The 21,491-nt window shown below is 43.0% G+C and overlaps 1 protein-coding gene across 2 annotated transcripts; it reads right to left on the bottom strand.

Annotated features, from left to right (window-relative positions):
• DHTKD1 (dehydrogenase E1 and transketolase domain containing 1) lies at positions 1–19,844 on the bottom strand. Of its 2 annotated transcripts, XM_054287548.1 has the most exons (17): positions 19,685–19,844; positions 17,842–17,997; positions 17,190–17,401; positions 15,352–15,546; positions 13,638–13,907; positions 10,284–10,455; positions 8,541–8,739; positions 7,345–7,657; positions 6,227–6,311; positions 5,487–5,626; positions 4,971–5,121; positions 3,970–4,076; positions 3,535–3,699; positions 3,069–3,151; positions 1,556–1,725; positions 957–1,042; positions 1–517 (listed from the first exon to the last, which is right to left on the bottom strand). In XM_054287548.1, the coding sequence occupies exons 1-17, from the start codon at positions 19,842–19,844 to the stop codon at positions 416–418; spliced, it is 2,766 nt and encodes a 921-aa protein (XP_054143523.1). In that variant the 3' UTR covers positions 1–415. The 2 variants fall into 2 exon arrangements, 1 of the variants encoding a protein (XP_054143523.1); XR_008483808.1 differs by lacking the exons at positions 1–517; positions 3,069–3,151 and having other exon boundaries at positions 19,685–19,838.
• Between the last annotated feature and the right edge of the window lie 1,647 nt (positions 19,845–21,491).

Genomic DNA, 21,491 nt, shown 5'->3' with positions numbered 1-21,491 from the left:
CCCAGGCATGGGGAAGCATTTATTTGATCAAGCAGTATTAACATTTCTGTAGAAAGAGAAGAAACAGAACCTGTTTCCACACACACACCATCCCAGGAAACTGTCAAGTGCAAATAAGCAGCATGATTTAAGGTATTCCACAGTCACCTCACCACTGTCCTCTGGACTGGATTTTTAACTTTATAAAGACAGTTTGTAGAAAATTGTATAAGAGAAAAGTATCAGGAGTAACAGGCACTTCTCATTGTTAGGTATTCCCCAACATGAAAAAATTGCTTCATCATTACCAAACTTATTCCACCTTTTTGTTTTTTCCATTTTGGAGAACTAAGAGTCTTCAGGATCTGCCTTTTGTTCTTCACAGGAGGAGGCACTGAACATGACTGACATCAGGAGCAGTGCATCCATTGAACACTTAGATAAATGTGTGGGTCAGAACATCCTCCTGCTGCTTGTTGTGCAGGGTTCCAATGCCAACTGCTGGGGCTGGTAGAGGAGGTCTGCTCACAAGACGGAGCTGAAATTTGAGTTGTGGGGAAATGATTAATGGAGGACACAATCACATCTCCAGGTCCTGATGCCACAGTGAGATCTGCTGTCAGATAACTGGGCAGTCCCAGCTGGAAGGAATGCAGGAAATTATCCCCCATCTCCATGGCTCCAAGGACTTTATAGTGCATGATCTACCAGAGCAAATGGCACCTCTGCATTCTCCTCCTACTCCCCTACTTGGGATCTTTCACTATCCTGTCTACTTGGACTGAACACCATGTAAAATAAAGCTCCAGTCCTGCTCTTCACCAATGGTGCTATAAAGAGCAGAAGCAGCTGAAATTAGAACACACATTTGGTTTAGGCATCAAGATTAGGTTTTTTGTTAAGCACCATAAAATTGTGCATTCAAGGAGAACTTGAAACCTCATTTTAAAGACTAAAACACCCTGGGGTCACCTTACCTTAAGCCCCAGCTGCTTTTCAAACCGTGGAGACACAAAGGACCATGGACCCATGTTCTGTGGCTCTTCCTGACTCCAGATGAAGACTAAAGGAAGGATAAGGGTACATAACAAACATACATATTGATCTTTTCAGCAGAGAAAGAAAAACAGTTTTTTTGTTTTTGTAGCACCTCTAGTTGTTTTGTCTTGGCACTACCTTTGAAATGAAGGCATGCCAGACTTAATTCCCTTGCAGCTCAGAACTGAATCCAAACCCAAAGAATGTCCACCATTAGGGTATACTGTGTGTATATTCTGCTTTTCTGCTGCTGTTTTCAAAAGCTACTAAAAGGACTGGACTGCAAAGACCAATGCAAAAAATATCTCAAATGGTTTGCTCTGATTTTCAGTGCTGTTTCTTGGAAGCTAACAATAGCAGAGAGATCTTTTAACACAAGTGATAAACATTTCTGAAACATCCCACTCCAGAAACACTTGGATGTATGAGGGGGAGAACAAAGAGGGAAAAGCCACTACAGCTCTTCATCTTAAAAGGCAACAGATTTAGTTCAGCACTTCAAAGAGACTAGAAACACAAAGGTAGAAGCTTGGCTGACCTTTTGCATGGCTGTACTTGCTCAGCTCTTGCTGTAGAGCTTCCAGAGGGAAAGGACAGAGCTCTTCAAGTCTCAGAATAGCTGTGCTGTGCTGCTTCTCTCCCAGTGTTTCTCTCTGCTTCACCAGAGCATAGTAATGCTTTCCAGAACACAGCACCACTTGGGTGACTCTAAAAAAAATAAAAAAGAATGTTTCCAAGTTTAGTGTTTTACAGAAACTTGATGCAGAACAGCTTGGAAGAACACTTCCAACAAAAAAAAAAAACAGTCAAACTTCAAAGACAACTTCATAGAGCTAAATTGCTTCCCTAGACCATCTTTTCTCTTCCTTGCCTTCCTTTCCCTCCCACTGCCTCCAACAGTTGGCAAACTAACCTTTGAGCACAGTGTCTTAATGGAAAAAGCAATGAGATAAACTACACCCTTTTGTGTAGTGCCTCACCATCCCACTGAAAAAACCCAAGATGCTAAGGTACTTAGCATGTACCTAATCCAATCAGATGCCTTCTGATTGGAGGTCAGGAAGAGAAGAGAAGGGAGGCTCAGAGTTGGGTACTGCTGGGGCAAGCAGCAGATCAGGGGAAAAAATACTAAGGCTGAATTGGTTGTTGTGAACAGGATTCACTGTAACATCTGAAAGTGGAGAGATGTACACACACTTTGTTATTGCTCCACCACAGCTCAGGTGTCCCAGCCCCTGAACAAAAATTCTGGATTTAGTTTTGGGCCAATCATGACAAGAAAGACATTGAGGAGCTGGAGCCCATCCAGAGAAGTGAATGGAGCTGGTGAAGAGTTTGGAGCACAAGTCCTGTGAGAAGCAGCTGAGGGGCCTCAGCCTGGGGAAAAGGAGGCTCAGGAGGTGCCTTTTCATTCTCTACAACTCCCTGACAGGTCATAGCCAGGTAGGAGTTTGTCTCTTCTCTCAGGTAACACACAATAGAACAAGAGGAAACAGCTTCATGCTGCATCAGAGGAGGTTTGGATTGGATGTTAGGAAAAATTTCTTCACTGAAAGGGTCAAGCACTCAAACAGGCCTCCCAGGGCAGTGGTGGAATCACCATCTTGGAGGCATTTAAATGTCTAGATGTGACACTTGGGACGTGGTTTAGTGGTGGACTTGGCAGTACTGGGCTAAGATTGGACTTGATAATCTTAAGGGTCTTTCTTTTCCAACTTAACAAATCTATGATTCATGTCACAGCTGCTCCAGTGACTGCCAGCTAATGGACAGGGTGCAGAATAGGCCCCATCAGGTTGGTAACTACAGTCCCAAACTCCCTGTGAACCAAGGAGTGAGAGCCTAAACACTTCCCTGCTTTGCAGATAAATGTGGTAACTACCAACAGCTACCAGAGGAAAAGGAGAGGAAGTAAAACTAACCACAGTCACCTACCATGAAACATTTCCCCCTCAGTCACCTCTTTCATACCACCTCAAATTTGAGCTGTTGGGTAGGAGAAAGGGACAGGATATCTCTTTTGAGCTTCTCCTCTAAGAAAACAGAGCTACCTTTTAGGATCTACTGAGGAGTCACCAATGACAGGCTTGAATGTTGTCCCTGGGGCCATTTCTTCAAAACTTGATACAGCAGCCTACATGGGGGAAGAGTTGGAAGTCACCAAATCTTGCTGCTTTTCCCTCAGGCCAGAGTCAGAAAGAATACTGAGACAGGGTTTGGTACAAAATACACAGCCTTCCCTCTCCCTCATATTCCTGTTCCCAGTGAAAAGTGGAATGATAAGCTTCCCAAGAACACCATCAGGCCAGGAATGAACTCTGCTTCTAGCTCACCTCCACCCAGCTTTAATCCTCAATCTGTTTGGCCCCAAACAGGCAAGATTTCACTGATTTGAGCCCAAAACAGCAATCAGAGAATACAGAAGGAAAGGAAAAAAAAAAAAAAGAAAGGGGAAGAGAACACAAAAGAGGATAAAGAGAAAAAAAAAATAAAGAGGAAGGACAGTTTTCAGCTTACTGGAAGCCTGAGTAACACTTTGGGAGAAGCAACAATGAGAGGTTTCCTGAAGTTTCGGACCATTTGCCTCCGGAGTAAATGGAAATATTGTGCAGGGGTGGTGGGGTGCACAACTGACATGTTGACCTGGTCACCATCAACACCCTCTTCTGAGCTGTCACACATCTGTGCAGGGGGAACACAGCAATACCTTGTCAAATGCAAGCAGTGAGACTGAAATGCAAGAAAGAATCCAGGCACACGAGGCACCCTGATCTGTATGGGAACAGATTAGCAAATATCCAAATTCAAGAGAGGAACAACTCAAGAGAAGAAATGGGTTATAACATTGAACAGGTAACATTGTGCCTCCTTGGAGCACACTGCAGCCCAGCTCCCAGAGCTCTGACTGCCAGTGCTGTGCTGGGATGGGTGACCTGGGAGCTGTGGTGGTACCTGCAGGAACCGCTCCATCCGGCAGGACGAGTGCTCAGGGCCTGCACCATCATAGCCATGGGGAAGGAGAATCACAATCCCACTCTGCAGAAGCCATTTAGCCTCACCTAGAAACACACAGTGAGGAGGAGGGAAAGGATGACTTCCACAGAACACATTACTTTGCACAAACTGCTCAGGAAAAAGAATAACCAATTTCCATGTCATTAAATACAAGCCTGAAACATGCTGCTGGCATTTTGCCCTGAGGTTCCTTACAGTGAAATAACACATGTAAGGTGAGCTGAAGTTTCTGAAATCATCAGGTAGCTCTGGGCTCCCAGAAGACTTAAGTCTCCACATGGAGCAATTGACACAGTGAAATTCTAAAATTTCATCTCTGCAGGTGTGATCCCAGCAGCATCCTGTGAGCAAGTCCTGGTTAATACAGCAGTGCTCATCCCCCTGAGCTCTGCCAAACCCCCTGCACTATACAAGAGATTACAATCAAATCCAGAATTTGGGTGGGATTTCCATCTGAATTTCCATTTCTAAATTTCCATGTATGACTACAGAGGTTTTATATCGGAGCACTCTAACATAAAACATGTTAGAGTCAAACTTAGTAAGGTGTTGTGGGGTTTTTTGTTTGTTTCTTTTAAATAATCACTATTTTCCTTCTCTATTGCTTCAAGAATTTTTCAGATGCTTCACAAAGTACAGCCTATAAAGCTACCAACCATATATACACACACTAAAATACATGTGGTTGGGAAAAAAGGCTATTAGTATAATTAATTGTCCTTTTGTCATGACTGTACTCTGCCAAGGAGTCCTTCATTTTAGATGCACTGTCTTTAGAGAAAAGCTGCACAGAAGTTAAGACCTCAGAGGCAAGCTCATAGGACTTCTTGAGAAAACAGAATTCTTTGCACAACATTCTTTGCCCTTTTACTTGAAAGAGGAAGAGGATTTTCTAAAAATGATTAATTCTTAAATATATTCGTTCCCTGTACACTCACCTCCAGAGATGAAAGTGTCAAATATTATCTGGGCTCCATTAAAGAAGTCTCCAAATTGAGCTTCCCAAATTGGCAGTAACTTAGGGCTCTCAATACTCATTCCATATTCAAAACCAAGCACAGCTTCTTCAGACAAGGGACTGTTACTCACCTAACAAAAGGAAATTGTTGGGAGGGGTGGATGAGGAAGAACACAATCAAGGGTTAAGAAGCATTGGAACCAGACAAACAGTGCTGACAACACACACTTCTAAAGGCAATTGACAGGCACTGATTTTTTGCTTGTGAATGAAGGCACTGAGGGGAAAAGAATAACATTTGATCTCTCAAGGAAAAGCAAACCCCCTTGTTGTAATTTATAGCGACAAAGAAGAGGGATGCCCTGACAGTTTTTATGTCCCTGTATCTGGGTTTTGCCAGAACATACACTAGGCCTACATATGTCTCAGCAGCTTTAAAAAATGCATTGTTTCAGCATAATTTGAGGAAGGTGGTCTTGTGGGCTACAGAACCTACCTCTAGGAAACCCTTCTGGTCTGGGGACATGTGATTCAGAGGGATGTAGGTATCATCTGTCTCTTGGCAAACCAACATCGCGTGTCGTTGGCTGAAGGTTCCCCTGCCAACATCTTGTCCACTCAGTCTGATATTAAACCCTTGCCAAGCAATAAACACAACACCAGAACAGCAAGTTATGTAAAATGAAAACACGCAGGACATAATTCTATCTCTTGTTATATCTCCTTTTGGATTTCCCCTCATCAGCAACATCAAATCTGAGATGCAGTTCTTAACCAGCAACAGTTCCAACTGTCAGGCATACAGATGCTCTGACATTATTTTGGGTAAATTGGTTCCATTTACTGAAGCAAACTGCAAAAAAAGTGCATTCTGTATCATATGTAAATGGAGATTTGAATTCAGGCTAGAGAGGAGGGAGAAGAAATAGTAGCATAAAGCACAGAAAGTACTTGGGAGCCACACTGATGTCAGCTGCACTGCTTGTGCTCAGCTCTATGCACAGATGTTATTGGGGAGTGAGAGGGAGCCACAGTTCTTTGAAGATATTTAAGACTCAGTCTACAAATATTAGTGACACGTAGGATTCATATTTACCTTCTCTTAGACCATGCAAATTGTTAAATTTATAAACCATAGCAATCTTTTTACTTAGAAACACATAAGAAATCTAATGTTATCCTTTATTGACATTAAAGCAAAAATATTTTACTATCTCCTGTCCAGTTGCCTCTTACCTTGGCTCAGCAGAGAACCAAATGCTAAAGTTTCAGCTGTTGCCCAGTCCAGCTTTTTTCCTTCCTCCATTTTTTGAATTCTTGACTAAGCAAATAAAGAAAAAGAAAAAATTACTGTTTTGTCCTTTTGCATCTGTAGCTTTTTTGGTGGCACAGACTAATATTAGAAGCTAGGAAAGAAGCAACACACTATGGAGAGAAATGCTATATTCCTGCAGCCAGCTTAGGCTGCATTAGAATACAGAGTCTTATTTCAGCACATCCTAAGGAAGGTTGCCTGAGGACCACAGAACCATAGGTGATCCATGTGTTCACGTCCCAGTCAACAAACTGTGCACTGATTAAGTAATTCTAGTCAGAAAATATTTAAAATCTTAGCGCACAGCACAGAGTGTAGTCTTGACAGACTTCTGGTCTGTTTGGCTAGCAGTGATGAAAGATACCAGGTGTAAGTATTTCAGTCTCCAGAACTCTTCCCTATTCTGGCCTGCAGAACTGCAGACAAATGATCAAACTGAGCTGTGGAGTTCTTGCCTTGGGCTGGGAAGACAAAACCATCAGTCTTTTGAAATACTCAACTCACAGCCTCTCCCTGGCTGCCAAGCAGACACCTGCACACACTCATCATGCATCAAAGGGAAACATTCAGAAACCCCAAACTGATCCAAACCAAACACCAACTTAGGAGCTATCAAACCCAGACTAGGCCACAGGTTGTGTAGTGTTTATATATATAAGTAATAAAACACTCACTACTGGCTTTAGAAACTCTGTACACTATTGCCAGGTTCCTGAGTCATTCCTTTACAAAGCACTTATTCTAATTACCAACTATATAAATGTTAGTAACTTATCATAATAGTTTCTATTTGTAAGAATAATAAATTGTGTTTTCTATAAGCTTTTTTATTCATTGCAATAAAATATTGTTGAAATAACAAACTAAAGTACATGGGGGGGAAAAATCTTTCTTCAAAACTGGAGGAAAAATGGCATCATCTCAGCCTTGAAACAGAGTGAGTTGTTTTTCCTGGAGAATACCATGCTGTATTCTGTAACTGGCAGCCCTGTAACAGGTTTGAGCCATGGCATCAGAGGTATCATGATGCTCTACCCACCTGAGCATAGGTCTTCAGGAGATGGCTGTGCATCTGGAGCTCTTCAGGCACCTGCACAGACTTGGCCCCAATGAACTGCAGCAGAGGCACAGGCATGCCCGTGTCCCAGGTGGTGATTGAGGCAGAAGGCTCCACAAAGCCCTTCCAGTGAGCCTGCAGGTTGGTGGGGGGTGGGCTGTAGGAAGTCATGTTGGCAAGGTGATCATTCAGCTTGGAGTAGCACGAGGTTTTTATCTCAGCCACCTCAGCCTCAGTCATGAGCCCAGCAGCCGTGAGCTGCTCTGCGTACGTGTCCGGGATGCTCTTACGGGACCTGCCAGGGAGGGAATCAAACCACAAAGTTTTATTTGATTTTTATTTGATTTTATTTATTTTTTCAAATCACATATTAAGCCTAAAAGCAGTGTCACAGGAGAACAAGGAAATACCACCTTACTACAGTCAGGTACCATGGAAAACTCATATAAATGGTGTCCTGGTGCATTATGCTTATTTGCATGAAGTTCACTTTCCTTATTTCCTGAAGTTCACTTTCATTTTCAAAAAGGTAACAGTTCTCTTAGAGATATGTTTTATAGTTCTTTATTACAAAAGTAAAAGTGCTATAGTTGGCAGTTATGGGTAAAAACATGTCAAAAACCCCCTCTGTGCTGCCATGCATATTTTCTTCAGAGAAATTCAAAGTAGAATTTCCACAGTGGAGAGAATCAAGGCAACCATTCCACAAACTCTTCACCTACAATACCAGAATTTCACTGGCAAGCGAGTTTTTTTGTGTTTTTCTTTGGGGATAAGGATGGAATCTGAATACATTTAAATGCTGATAAAGATGACCAGGCAAAGACAAGACAAGCATCACACTGGCTTCCTGCCCATTCTCCCACAGCATGCACACTTCCCTTTCAAACAATGAAGGCAACTTTGCCCTCTGACTACCAGTGGTCACAAATTTGAAATCCAAGAGCTATGTCCAAGATTGTTCTCCAAAAAGCACCAAGCCACACATTCAAGAGCCATCAGTAATAATTGCTCATTAATATCATATTATCAGACTCCCACTGTAGTCAAGAGCTGCTGACAGTCCAGCTGCACCTTACATAAAGACCTGTGGATACATCAAAGGATCTCACACACGCTTCTGTTGCAGCAGCAAGACTTGAGGTGGCACAGACATATTTTGGTGGTGCAGCCCTTACCTGATGATTTTGTACATGCTGGGGTTGGTGAAGAAGGGCTCATCGAGCTCATTGTGGCCCCACTGCCTGTAGCACAGCAAGTCCACGATGACGTCCCTGCGGAAGTGGCGCTGGTACTCCACAGCCAGACGTGTGGCACGGACAACTTCCTCAGGGTCATCCCCGTTCACATGGATAACTGCACATCCCACGATTTTACCTGCCCAGGGATTCAAAACACAGCAGCAATCACACCCAGCCCTTCCAAAGAAAGCACACACACACCTGCTCTTCTGAAACTACACACAACCCATGGGAAGTAAGTATATTAAAAACAAATCAAAAGAAGATGTTCTTTGTGATGAGAGCTGGGTAAGGAAAGGAGTCTTGCCTGAGAGAACATGCAATTAGCCCAACCTGTTGTATTTGTCAGTTTGAGCACAACTTCTTTATGAGCACTTTGTTCCCAGAGGAGTTTCTATGCACAGTTCCTGCATCATATTAATCTGGTAGTGTAAAAAACTGGGAGAGAACTACTTGATTGCTTCTCTTTCAAGCAGAAATTGAGTTTTATTCCCTTCTTATCCTAAGCTATCTCTACTATGAATGCATACAAGCCAAAAGCAACTTTCTCCCTTATTAGTAGGGAGCATCATCCTGTCTACTGCTCCTCCGGGCAGAAAAATCTCTTCATTAAAGAAAACACTGTAAAATTTCAATATCTTAACAACTCTCCTGTCTGACAATTTGGCTTCAAGCAACAGTGCTCCTTTTGTACTTTATCTGCCCAAATTCTGGAAACTAAGATACTTCAGCCATTCCTGGCTCATGTCAAGTTTTCCTCCACAGTAAAATACTAAAGCTCAGCTACACAACAGCCCCATCTCACTGAGAGGTAAGAAGAAAGTAAAACTAAGGATGGAGGCAAAAAAAACAAACCCAAACAAAACCAATCCATAACAAAAAACCAGCCCAGAGAAAACAGTAATAATATATGCTCTCTATCTTATCAGATCTAATGAATCTACTTGTCTGGCTTGATGCAACCATAAGACAAACACTTGATGTTAGGTCAGAAGCATACAAAAGTATATTTTTACTTATAGGAGACATATACAAGATAACTAACTACTATGTCTCTGATCTTACTGGTAATACATGTGTTTATCACTAAGAAAGATCTGTCCTAAACAAAGCTTCTAGTTCAGGCATAGAAAGGTCTTGAGATTCATCTTTAAATTGAAAGCTCAACAGGTTCACATGACAACAAACAAAACAGAAAAAATGGAGGAGTATCTGACGTAAAAATCTTGCTCAGAAAACCCACAGATGATTTTTATGAAATTTAACAACATATACTTAAAGTAGATCTGTTATTTACTCCATTGTAATACCTTTTCAAAAGCTGTCAATAATATGACAGAAACTGAGTTATAAAGACTTCACAGAAACCTTGCAATTATTTTATCACATCCTGCAAAAATGTGACAAGACTTTCCCTTGATATTTAGTCTTTCCATAAAGCAGAGAGGGGAGGGCATATTTTTAGCATCTGAATTGTTGCTAGTAGGAGAGAATAATAATAATAATAATAATAATAATAATAATTTTAATTCCTACTCTGCTGTGAAACTGGAGTTACAATAATCTCTCCCTAGAGCTGACAGGCAGTTGCTATAAAAAGTCCATTGCACAGCTTACACTGCAGTTAACAATCCTTTCTGACACAACAAGCAATCTTCCTTGGGATTCAGCCCTACCTACCAATGTCACTGCAGTACAGAGATGACCTTCCTCGCTCTGGAGGAGTGGTGTAGCCCAGCTGGTTGTTAACAATCAAATGGATGCTCCCACCAACTCTGAAATGTGGCAGATTAGAGAGGGTCAGTGTTTCAGGAACAATCCCTTGCCCAGAGAAAGCAGCATCGCCATGAACCTACATCAGGGAAGAAAATGGAAAAGTTTCATTAGGAAACACTGGAGGAACAGCAAAATCAAAACCATAACTCATTAACTGATACCTCCTAAATTGGGTACATGGAATAGACACAGTTCCAGCTGGACCCACTTCTCAATCCCTCTCAGAATACTGTTTCCATGACTTGGGAGTTTATGCAGCCTTATCACTAACACAAGTCATAGCAGCCACCACAAGTACATGAATGCCTGCTGTAATCCCTACCTGGAACTGACCTAGAATCTCTTAAAACTGACCCACCAAGTCCAGGTGACTGCAAACTCCCTGGCTATGGCAAAGGTGCAGCAGCCAGAGGCACCACTGACCCCTGAACAAAGGGAGCCACTCACCACAGCATTCACTACACCTTGGCTGAAGCTGAATGTTGGTGAACTGGGACTTAGGCCCCTTTCCACCTTACCAAACAGACAAGAACAGAAAAACAAGTGGAAAATGAACTGAATGGATGTCACCATCATATTTGCTGGAAAAATTTCTTCACCGGGATTTCTCTCCTGGGAAGCTGAGAAGCCTCAGAGAAAAAGGAAAACAATATTATCTCATTTGCTTCTCCTGTGTTTTGCTGCTTTGGAATGTGGCTGGAGATTGTTTATCCAACATGTGAATTGTTTTGACTTAATGACCAATCACTGTCAGGCTGTGTCAGGACTCTAGAAGAAGTCACAAGTTTTTCATTATTATCTTTCAAGCCTTCTGTCTGAATCCTTTCTGTATTCTTTAGTATAGCATTCTTTAATATAATAGAGATTATAAAATAATAAATTAGCCTTCTAAGAACATGGAGTCAGATTCATTATTTCCTGCCAGCGATGAGGGACTCAGAAAATGGAAGCACTCAAATGGAAGCACACCACAAATGGAAGCACTCAAAAACAAAAACTTTCAAAAGGAAATAAAACCTAAGTTCTTAGTTACATTTCTAAATAGCAATAGCAAATAAGTGATGCAAATAAAAAAATAGTTTGGAAGGGGAAGGGAGAATACTGTGATAGCCAAGCCAGGTTTCCAACAAAGGCTAGAGGTACTGGAGTGAGTATCATTTAACATTTTCATGTTTTGAAATTGGGGACAGTTTTCCTTTGATGAATATGATGACAGTTTCCTCAGAATGCAGACTCAGTCATGTGCAGATTAAAGTCACAATGCAGACTGATGTACTTCCTTATTGAAACCAGATGACAGTTCTGCTTTCTAGCTATGGAATAGTGCTTTCAAGTCTTAAGAGACTTCTGCAAGTACACCAAGGTAACAGAGGTGCAATCAACCAGTTATCTGGCAGCACTGGGTTTTTTATACCATTCCAATACAGATTTTTAAGAGGTATCAGAGCAAAACAAAGGCAACTACTGTAAGAGAGACAAGCCAGTATCCCCACTCTATCCCTTGCACTTGCTCCTGAAGTGTTGGGTTTTCACCTTTCCCTCCTGGTTTCTTCTGCTGCCTAAGAAGGCTACACATCTCAGTGATAGCATTTGAGTGAAGACCCTAAAACATCTGAGAAAACTTCATGGCTTTTAGCACATCCCAAAGCATTAAAGCCTAAAGACAGTATCCAACTACACAAGACTGTTCATATGCATCTCAAACCCCAGAGGATTCAATTCTTGTGATGCAGGTAGGAATTTACTCATTCTACCAAAAAAATGGAAACAGCTTTTGCTAGGGCAAATTTTTCTCTGGGCTGCATTAGGAAAAAGCTAAAAGAAGACCTTCAGACCCTGGACAATGAAGCTCACCACTGACAATGGCACCTTAACTGATCTTTAGTCATTCTCCCCTCAAGCTCCGGTACTGAGGCTTGTGGAAGAAGAGAAAAAATACCAGTATAAACCTCAATTCAGAGTTCAGAGTGTCTAGACTTACATTTCTCAAGAGAAAGCACTGTAAAACCAGAAAGTTCAAAGTCAAACTCCCAAACCAAGATTCTGAAACACAAGGTGCCTGCTTTCATCTCTTTCTTCTCAATTAGCTGAATGAAAGCAGTTAAGAGTTGGAACTAAAAATTTGCCTGTTTTCACTCTCACTTGGGTACCTCTTAAAGACACTATCACAAGTAATCATGATACATTTTCTTCCTTTTAGGAATACTTTGAATCAGCTGACTAACATGGAGGTGTTTAGCACAGAATAAATGTATCTCTTCTCTGCCATGCAATCCTCCCTACCACTTATCCCTACAAATCCTAAGTGAAATTTTTCTTGGATAGGGAGGGTCCTTTTATCCTGAAGAATCATTGGTTAAAGAGTCAAATACTTCAATTACTACATGGTGAAGATCTACTATTATGAGAAAGAAACAACAGTATCTTCTCAAACTAAGAAATAACTGCACTGAAAGATGGAGACACATTGGGAAGCAAAAGTTGGCTGCACTTGCAAGCTCTAAAGACTTTCTTTTAATAAAAAAACAAGAACCCCAACTTGCCCAGAATATTTTGTATTCTCATTTCTGCTTTTTCCCCATATCCCATCCTTCCAGAAGAAAGCAAAACATTTTTTTAAACTGAAATATGTTTTCACTCCTACATGTAACTTCCTCATCTTTGTTATACTTTACAAAACATTTCTGCCCAACTTGTTTTTAACCCTGGCTTTAAAATGTTAAGAGTTTAATTCATTTGTTTTTCCAAGTTGAAGTCAATGCAAGAGAAAAAAATTTATCAAGGAACTATTTGGGATTGCTTCTACAGCTATACAGTTCAAGGAGTAAAAACTGATTCCAGCAGAGTCTTCAACAGTACCATGACAAAATTACAAAATTCTAAATCCTCCTGAACATTTTGCAGCCTTGTTGACAGCTCTTCTCCAAACCCATTAATTTGAAAGAAAGCCTCCAGTGGCAGTTTAAATGCAAAAGTGAGGAAAGGCACACATGGCTCTCAATACAGAATATTATTAAAATAAAGGGAGGTATCAGAATCAGTATTCAGAAATCTTAGAAGTGGAATTATTTAAATGCCAGCATCATCACAAACACCACCTGGAGATCTTGCTAGCACTCCTCTTTCTCCATAAAGAAGATCCCAGATCTTGACATCACACATTAACTCAGTTTTGTTTGATATTTCTATGTACACTCCTGTTCACATTCTAGTCCAGCAAGCCTTACAAATATAAATTACAATATGTGAGCAAAATACCTGCAGGCAAATAACTTTGTCCCCAGGCTGTGCAGAGCTCTCTGGGGAGTAATCACCATCGAGCAGAGCCTGCTGCCTGGCTCGTGTCTTGCCCACAGCCACTGGGTTGATGGCTTCCAAGTGTGAGGGGTTGGGGAGCAAGGTGACATGCACAGGTCTGTGGGAGCCAAAGTCCAGATCTACAGAGGATGTCAGGTGGGAGAGAACGTCCCCAATGGCTGCTGAATTCTCGGGGAACTCGCTCAAACCACGCATCTTGCGGAACATCAGCTGCAGGGAAACAGATCTGGTTAAAATCCTTCTTTGATTCACTGATAGGTTGAAAGAAAAACTGTCTCCTACTCCTGAAATTGCAAGGATGCTTCTAAGCAGCAGCACATAAACCCCTTCATTAGAGTTCTTTCAACAGTCTCCTGCAGATAGTTCACTGCAGTGTTGATAGGAAGGGAGACCACTCTCACACAGGCAACATTTTATTGCTCCAGCATTTACAACTTTGGCAAACTTTTGGGAGTTTATTTTACTGCAAATAAACCAGGCAGCTGCCTGTGAGATTATAAATCTCTTACAGTCTTAGGTTGCAAGATGTAGCTGGAGGTGAGGAAGCGAAGGGAGACGACCACATCCTTGTTGATCAGCATCGAACTCCGATTTATTGATCCAGTATGCACACTTTTATAATCGTGTTAATTAAGTTCATACATATTGCAAAACCCGAGCTCATTATTGGCTACAGATTACACACCAACCCTTCCTTTTGTTTTCAATACCTGTGGTTTCTTATTGAGACCAAAACTTGTTTTTCTCATCCTGTTATTGACTGTTCTCAAGGCCTCCATGTTTGTCACTCTGCTTTCCCATCACTATCCAAGGACAAGGCATTTACTTGTTATTAAAAAACAAGCCTGAGAACTTTGCTGTTTACAGGAATGTGCCTGAGAACTTTGCTGTTTACAGCTGCCTTTTACTTTTCAACCAGCTGTATATTTTCATGGCCTTTTTTCCTTCAAGCCATGTCTGAGCAAAATTCTCCAACATGGAGGTGTCTATACTATTGCCATCTGTTACAGTTAGGGCAGTTATCTTCTGTTAAATGGGCAGTTTTCTTTATCTCTTCCACAACCAATCCTCCAGGGAGATATCTTCTGTTCATGGGCCATTGAGTGTCACTGAATGACTGATAAAATTCCATCATCCCATTGGGAGATGCTCTGCCCAGGGGGAGGAGCCAAGCATTCCTACCTGGATATAATCTGGGATTTGGAACACCACAGCAGCCTTTTCCCACTGCATTTCCAGAGGAGCAGCTTTCTTTTCCACTGGATTCCCAGAGGAAGACCAGGCCCATCTACACCAGCACTGAACCTTCAGAGGAAAACTCCACCCTTGTACAGGATCCCTGCTCCAACAGAGCTACAGCTGGCACTGCAGGAGGGCTGAGCCACCATTGAATGGGACAGCTACCAACACCCTGACACACAGGGTGTCAGGTCTGTCAGTGACTCTAACAGTGTCACTGACTGTCAGTGTTGTTAGAAAAGTTATTTTTAATTTTTCTAATAAAAGAACTATTATTCCTACTCCCATAACTCTGCCTGAGAGTCCCTTAACTTCAAAATTATAATAATTCACATGGAGAGGGTTTACATTTTCCATTCCAAGAGAGGCTCCTGCTTTCCTTAGCAGACACTGTGTTTTCAACCAAGGCACCCACCTCAGGAGGAAGCTGCAGCAGGCCTGCTAGCAGGTTGAGCCTGCCCCTGTGAGGCATTCCGATGACGATGTCGGTGACCCCGCTGTACGCGCACGCCTTGAACAGCTCATGGAAGAAGCCCATCATGCTCTCTGCTCCTTCGCCACCATAGCGCTTCACTGTGGCAAACTTGGTGGCCAAGAAGTGATCAAACTCCTGGTAAAAACAGGACAGCTTCAGGATTAGGCTATTTGAAGCAGCAACTTTGTGTTTATAATATTGAAACATAATTTATGTTTATACCCTTGAGGTATATAAATCTAAAGATACCCCTGGAAAGTCTCAGCTCACTCTCCACCCACACAGTCTGAGACCAGAAGAGATGATGACTATAAAAAATCAGCTCTAAGCAGAAAAATGTTGCATTGAGGATCAAACTTTCTCTGTCTCACATGGAAGGTGCTTCAAGAATTCTAACACCAGATTAATTTACAAATTCCTTGGTAGTTTACCTGTTTTAGGTGGAAATTTAGGAATGGTGTTCTTTTACAGTATAAACCATAATGATCTTTACATACAAAGTGCTAGCAAAGCAGTGTTTCATTTTCATTTACATTAGGCACAGTCCTTATTACAGAGGTAGAATGCTTGGGAGAAGAAAAAGAAATGAATCTGTATTTACTTCATTTTCATCTCACTTCACTCCATTCACCTCCTAGAAAGCTCAAATAAGTGAGCTTATTTCCAAGTTTTGGAAGCACTGGAAATTTCTTTAGTTTTTGCAACTGAAGACAGAAACTAAATGAAGTCTGTAACTGAGAAGGGAAGACTAAGCCACACCCAAAGATCTGAGCCAACTGCTAGTTGTGCAATATTCAGTTCTAAGGAATAATGTATACAAAACTGGTCACATATAAAAGCAGTTTTTTTCTGCCAGGGTTAAATTATATACTCTTAGTACAGTTCTGGTCATACTGAAATTAAAGTAGAGTACATCAGGGTCCCAATATCACCCTCCTCTGTCACCATCAAATTCCTCTAACTGCCAAAGAGGCTACAAAAAATACAAAGTGGGCCATATACTTCCATTCAGTCATTGGTAAATATTACATTTAACACTCCTTCCACTTGGAAAACTGGAAACAGGGACACTTTCACAGATCCTGCTCTTCTACCTTTCCAACCTTCACAGATCCTGCTCTTCTACCTTTCAATCATTCTGGATAACATGGGAAGAAAAGGGGAAAAAATTAAAACTTTTCACAGTACAGAAGTATTGGAATAAATTTTCTCTATACATTTCAAAAGTGCATAAATATTTCACTTCCTTATAGAAGGCATTGAACAAAGGTTCCTTGCTGAAAAGCATCATGTCTGCCAGAGCTATATGATAGCACCTCAGTCCTACTCTACTTTGTTCTTCCAAAACCCTGAGGTTCAGCATACTTTAGGGATAGTAAAACAGATCAGCATGAGGGTGAGAGGAAAACACAGAACAGCTAAGCCAGAGCACAAGATTTCACAGAGCTCTGCTCAACCTTGTGATCCCATCAGTAACATTTAATATGATCTGTCAGATCATTAATCTAAGAGTATGTCACTTTTGAAGACTGGTTATTCATGGGCTCACAGCATCATTATTTCAGTAATAGCTGGTAAGTTAATTCAGCAACAAACTGAATTAACCAATGAGATTCCTGCACTGCACTGCTCCAGGCAAAGCCTTGTACTTCTTCCTGCACACTGTCAAAGCCTGTCAGGACAGTGATTGTTCTTTTCTGCATGAACAATGTCCAGAACTGAAAGGATCCATGACAGACTCCATGACTATTGCAATCCAGTAACAGAGAACAAAGTACCTGGGACTCCAGCATCAGTTTGCACAAGTGCTTTTTCTCTTCAGGTGTAAATGCTTCTTGCTTTAGCTCTTCAAACCTTTTAGCAAACCATTCCCTCTCCTCCAGAGTTGGAAGCTGGCTTGTTTCTATGGAAATGTGCCCACAGTATATATGGTCAAGGTAAGCCATCACATCCTCTACAGAAGCCTCCTCTTTTCCCATGTTGAGAAGTCCTGGTGGGAAATAAGTGTTATTAGTCACTTTGGGGGAGGAGGGGAAGCACTAAGGCCTGTTTTGGAGAAAATAAAGCAATAAGAGAGACCCTCCTCCTTTGTTTAAGGCTGCAGCAAGGCTCTCAGAGAGACAAGGAAAGACAATTCTTGACTTCTGCCCCTGTATTTTCAGACCTTCACTACAGCGTTAAGTATTGTGGTAAATCATAGAATGCTACAGTGACACAAGAAATTAATGTTTAACCTCAGCAATTGTAAGAACAAGCACAAATTTTCATGATTTCCAAAGATGCCAGACGGCAGCCTCTCACTGCATTATGATTTCTGCAAAAGACATATGGATGCTGAAGTTGACGATTTTCTGACTCTTCCACAGAGGCCACGGCCCCTCAATAAATCACCCATGAACAGAATTTGCTGTGATGAGGCTGTGGACTCACCTGTAGTAACGAGAGGACCCTGAAGAACTTCAGCCAGCTCTTGGATTTCAGGCACCATGTTCATAACAGCTTGGCCAGCAAACAGTGGGTTAATTTTGGCTGCTTTGTGGCCATGTTCAGCATAGGCAGTTATCAAACGAGCAAGAGCGTGGTCAACTAAAACCAAAAAGAAAGCAGAACAGCATCACACACATGCTCAGATTAAATCCACTTACAGCATCAACACAGGGATGTTTTGTGTGCTGGCAACCATCAAGGTTCTGGCTGGAAAGAGAGCTTTTCTATGCAGTTATTTCTACCTTATTACCCCACAACAGCTCCCACAGCAAACTGCTAAATCTGCTCCCCAAAGCTATTTTCAAGCAAGTATACTCTAGATTTCCTCCACAGTTCCCCTCATAGGTTAGGCTCATGTAAACATATGTAAAGTTACTTCATTTTGCTTTGAATCTCTCTACAACAGTAGTGAACCAAAACTACTACAAACAGGTATGTCCAAGTCAAGATCAGCACATTACCAGTGTATAGTCTTATTTCCAAAGCCAGCTCTATCCTATCACTTATGCTTCCTTGTTCCTTGCTGGAATGACAGGAGGATTGGGTCTTAACAATAATTCAGGTCCCGTGACTTCAAAAAAAAAAACAAAGTCTGTCTGCAGTAGCCAAGAGCATGTGCTGAGCCAAGTGTGGTAAAAATTATCGACATGGGCAGAATTTGACCAGCTGAGAGGTCACACACACATGTTACTGTCACTGAGCACAGCCAGAGACCAGGCTGATGAACTGCAAACAATAAAACACACTGCAAGCACAACCTGCTACAAATTAATGACATGAACCTGCTTATAAAGTGTGGAGGGGTTTTTCATCCTGGTAAAAACTCAGCACTGACAGTAGTCAGGTCTGAAGGGTTTTGTTTTCCAAACAATGGAATTCTCAGACCGTAGCACAAGGTTATTTCTCTGACACTTGTCAGCCCATTTAAAACAGCCCCTTTTCTCTACTGCGTTCTGCAACAGAGGGACAGAACCCAGACATAAGGCTAACAGTGCCCACAATGCTCTCAGCAAGGAGGCCGTTTAAACACGATTTTTAAAATGTTACATAAAAACATGTTAATCATTAACAAGGAGGCTACTTTGTGACGGGCCTCGCTGTCCAGGAGCTACAAACTGGTTTCACTGCTGCTCCTGGGCAAAGGGTTTCATTCCTGCCAGTCGCCAGAGTCAAGTTAATGCAAGGACCACACTCCTACCTAGAACAGTTTTCTGCTTGAAATCACTTTTCTGCACTGTAGAACGGAGCTAAAAGCAACTCAGGATTGCTAGAGGAGAGAGTTACCTGTAGTTAATAATGGAATCCTAGAAAGTTAACGGGTTGGAAGGGACTTTATAGACCATCGTGTCCCAACCCCCCTGTAGTGGGACATCTCTCACTACACCAGGCTTCTCAAATCCCATCTGGCTTTGAACACTTTCAGGGTTGGGGCATCCACAATCTCCCCGGACAACCTGTTCAGTGTCTCACCATCCTCAGTTCGGCTAGTTCAAGTCCCACGATACAAAAGGAAAATGACAGGCGCGTAGCAGAATTACTTCTACGAGCAGCAGAACTCCCCGAGAGCCCATCGCTGAGCGAACTTCAGCAGTCGGAGCTCCCACAGCCGCTTCAGCCCCTGGAGCGGGGCCAGGCACCCCAGGCCCGCAGAACGCACAGCCGAGAGCTCTCGGAGCGGGTCTGCCCCGCCGGGAACAGCACACGCCGCCCCTCAGAGCGCCCGGGCCCCGCTCGGAGCAGCCCCCGCCGCGCTCCCTCTGCCCGCCCGGCCCCGGCCGTGTCCGACCTGCTCTGCCGGCGCCGCGCTGCTCCTCCGCCCGCCCTCCCGCCGCTTTCCGCGGTTTGTAGCCATAGACGCCGCGCTCGGTGCGGTACCAGCGCCTGGGGCCGGCCCGGCAGAGCGCGCAGCGCACGGCCCGAGCCCCCGCCGCGGCCGCCATGGCCATGGCCGCGCTGCCCCCGCACCGCCACCACCGCCCCCGGACCCGCCCCGAGCCCCGGGGGCGGCGCCCGCAGCGGGGCCCTCAGGGGCTCCCGCGGTGCCGAACGGAGCGAGGGAGCGAGCGAGCACACGAGCACACGGTGTTCTGGGCTCCGGCGAGGCCATCTGGAGTGATGTGCCCGGTTCTGGGCGCCTCAGCACAAGGGAGACAAGGAGCCGCTCAGAGGGTCCGGCGGAGGCCTCTGGAGCATCTCGTGTGAGGAGAGACTGCGGGAGCTGGGCCTGGCCAGCCTGGAGAAAACTGGGAGGAGATTTCGTGAATGCAATAAATGTCTCAAAGGTGGGTGCCAAGAAGTTGGTGCCAGGCTCTTTGCAGTAGTGCCCAGCAACAGGATTAGGATCAATGGCCATAAAATAAAACCCAAAAAGTTCCGCCGTGTTATAAATAAGAAGCTTGACTAGGCCAACATTCAAGCAGCAATCAATTTATTAATTAATATGGTAAAGTATGAGCAATACAGCGCTGGGTGCAGTGGGGGAAGTTTTCCCTCCAACTGCACACCTATAGTTGAGGCTTACAGGTATTTATAGGGGTACTCATAAGCTTTCTCAGCAGTTTCTATTCCAATTTTTACTCATCAGCAGTTTCTATTCCAAATTTTTACGTCACAATTCTATACACTATTGTGATTTTAGTTTCTCAGGATGTATCCCAAAAGGAGTATCCCCAGATGGTGGTGGTCTGGTTTCCAAAAGAAGAAAGACAAATCCCATCTGGTCAGCTTCCAGATGTGGGTCCACCTTTTAATTGCAAGGACTATAAATCTCATCACAGTGATGTCCAGCTTCCCTTGGTCAAAACTATAAATCTTGAGTTGATGTTGATCTTCCTTTCTCAAGCTGCTTTTCTCTGTTTTGTTAAGGCCTGAGATAAGCATGTTTCCTTTATATATATATTCCAAAGCTATAGTTTCAAGGATACAAGCAGTATCCTAAAATTATACTTCAAAAAGTTATTATTGCAAAACTCTTTAAGGCTTAACTACAAGCAAAGAGCAACATCCTTAACACTTTAATGCTCCTAAATCAACTAAGGTTAATTGTGAACAAAGGATAGTTTCAAAGGCCTTCTTCCATGCTGTACTTTCCTCAGTTATTATTGGAATTTGTCTTTATGACTGTCCCATGGTCGGTCTCCACACACATCACAATCACAAATACACACATTGCCTGTATGTACCTGACACAAAACACAGCTTTGTATTTCACAACTGCAACATGAGGAAGAACTTTTCATTGAGGGTGGCAGAACACTGGAACAGGCTGCTCAGGGATGTTGTGGAGTCTCCCTCTGTGGAGACATTCACAACCCACCTGGATGTGTTCCTGCATCACCTGCTCCAGGTGACCCAGGAGTTGAACCTGGGGTTGGGCTGGATGATCTCCAGAGGTTCCTTCCAGCTCTGCACTGGTGAGAGCCCATCTGCAGTGCTGCACCCAGCTCTGGGGTCCTCAGCACGGGAGGGACAGGGACCTGATGGAGCAAATCCAGAGGAGGCCACCAAGATGATTAGAGAGGTGGAGCACCATTCCTATGAGGAAAAGACATGGGGAATTTGGATTGTTCAGCCTGCAGAAGAGAAGGCTTCCA

Source organism: Melozone crissalis, unplaced genomic scaffold, assembly GCF_028551555.1.
Source record: "Melozone crissalis strain CALT ecotype California unplaced genomic scaffold, PUWL_Pcris_2 ptg000059l_1, whole genome shotgun sequence".
Classification (NCBI taxonomy): Eukaryota; Metazoa; Chordata; class Aves; order Passeriformes; family Passerellidae; genus Melozone; species Melozone crissalis.
Note: the sequence above shows the minus strand (reverse complement) of the source record. Positions and strands in the feature narration are given on the sequence as shown.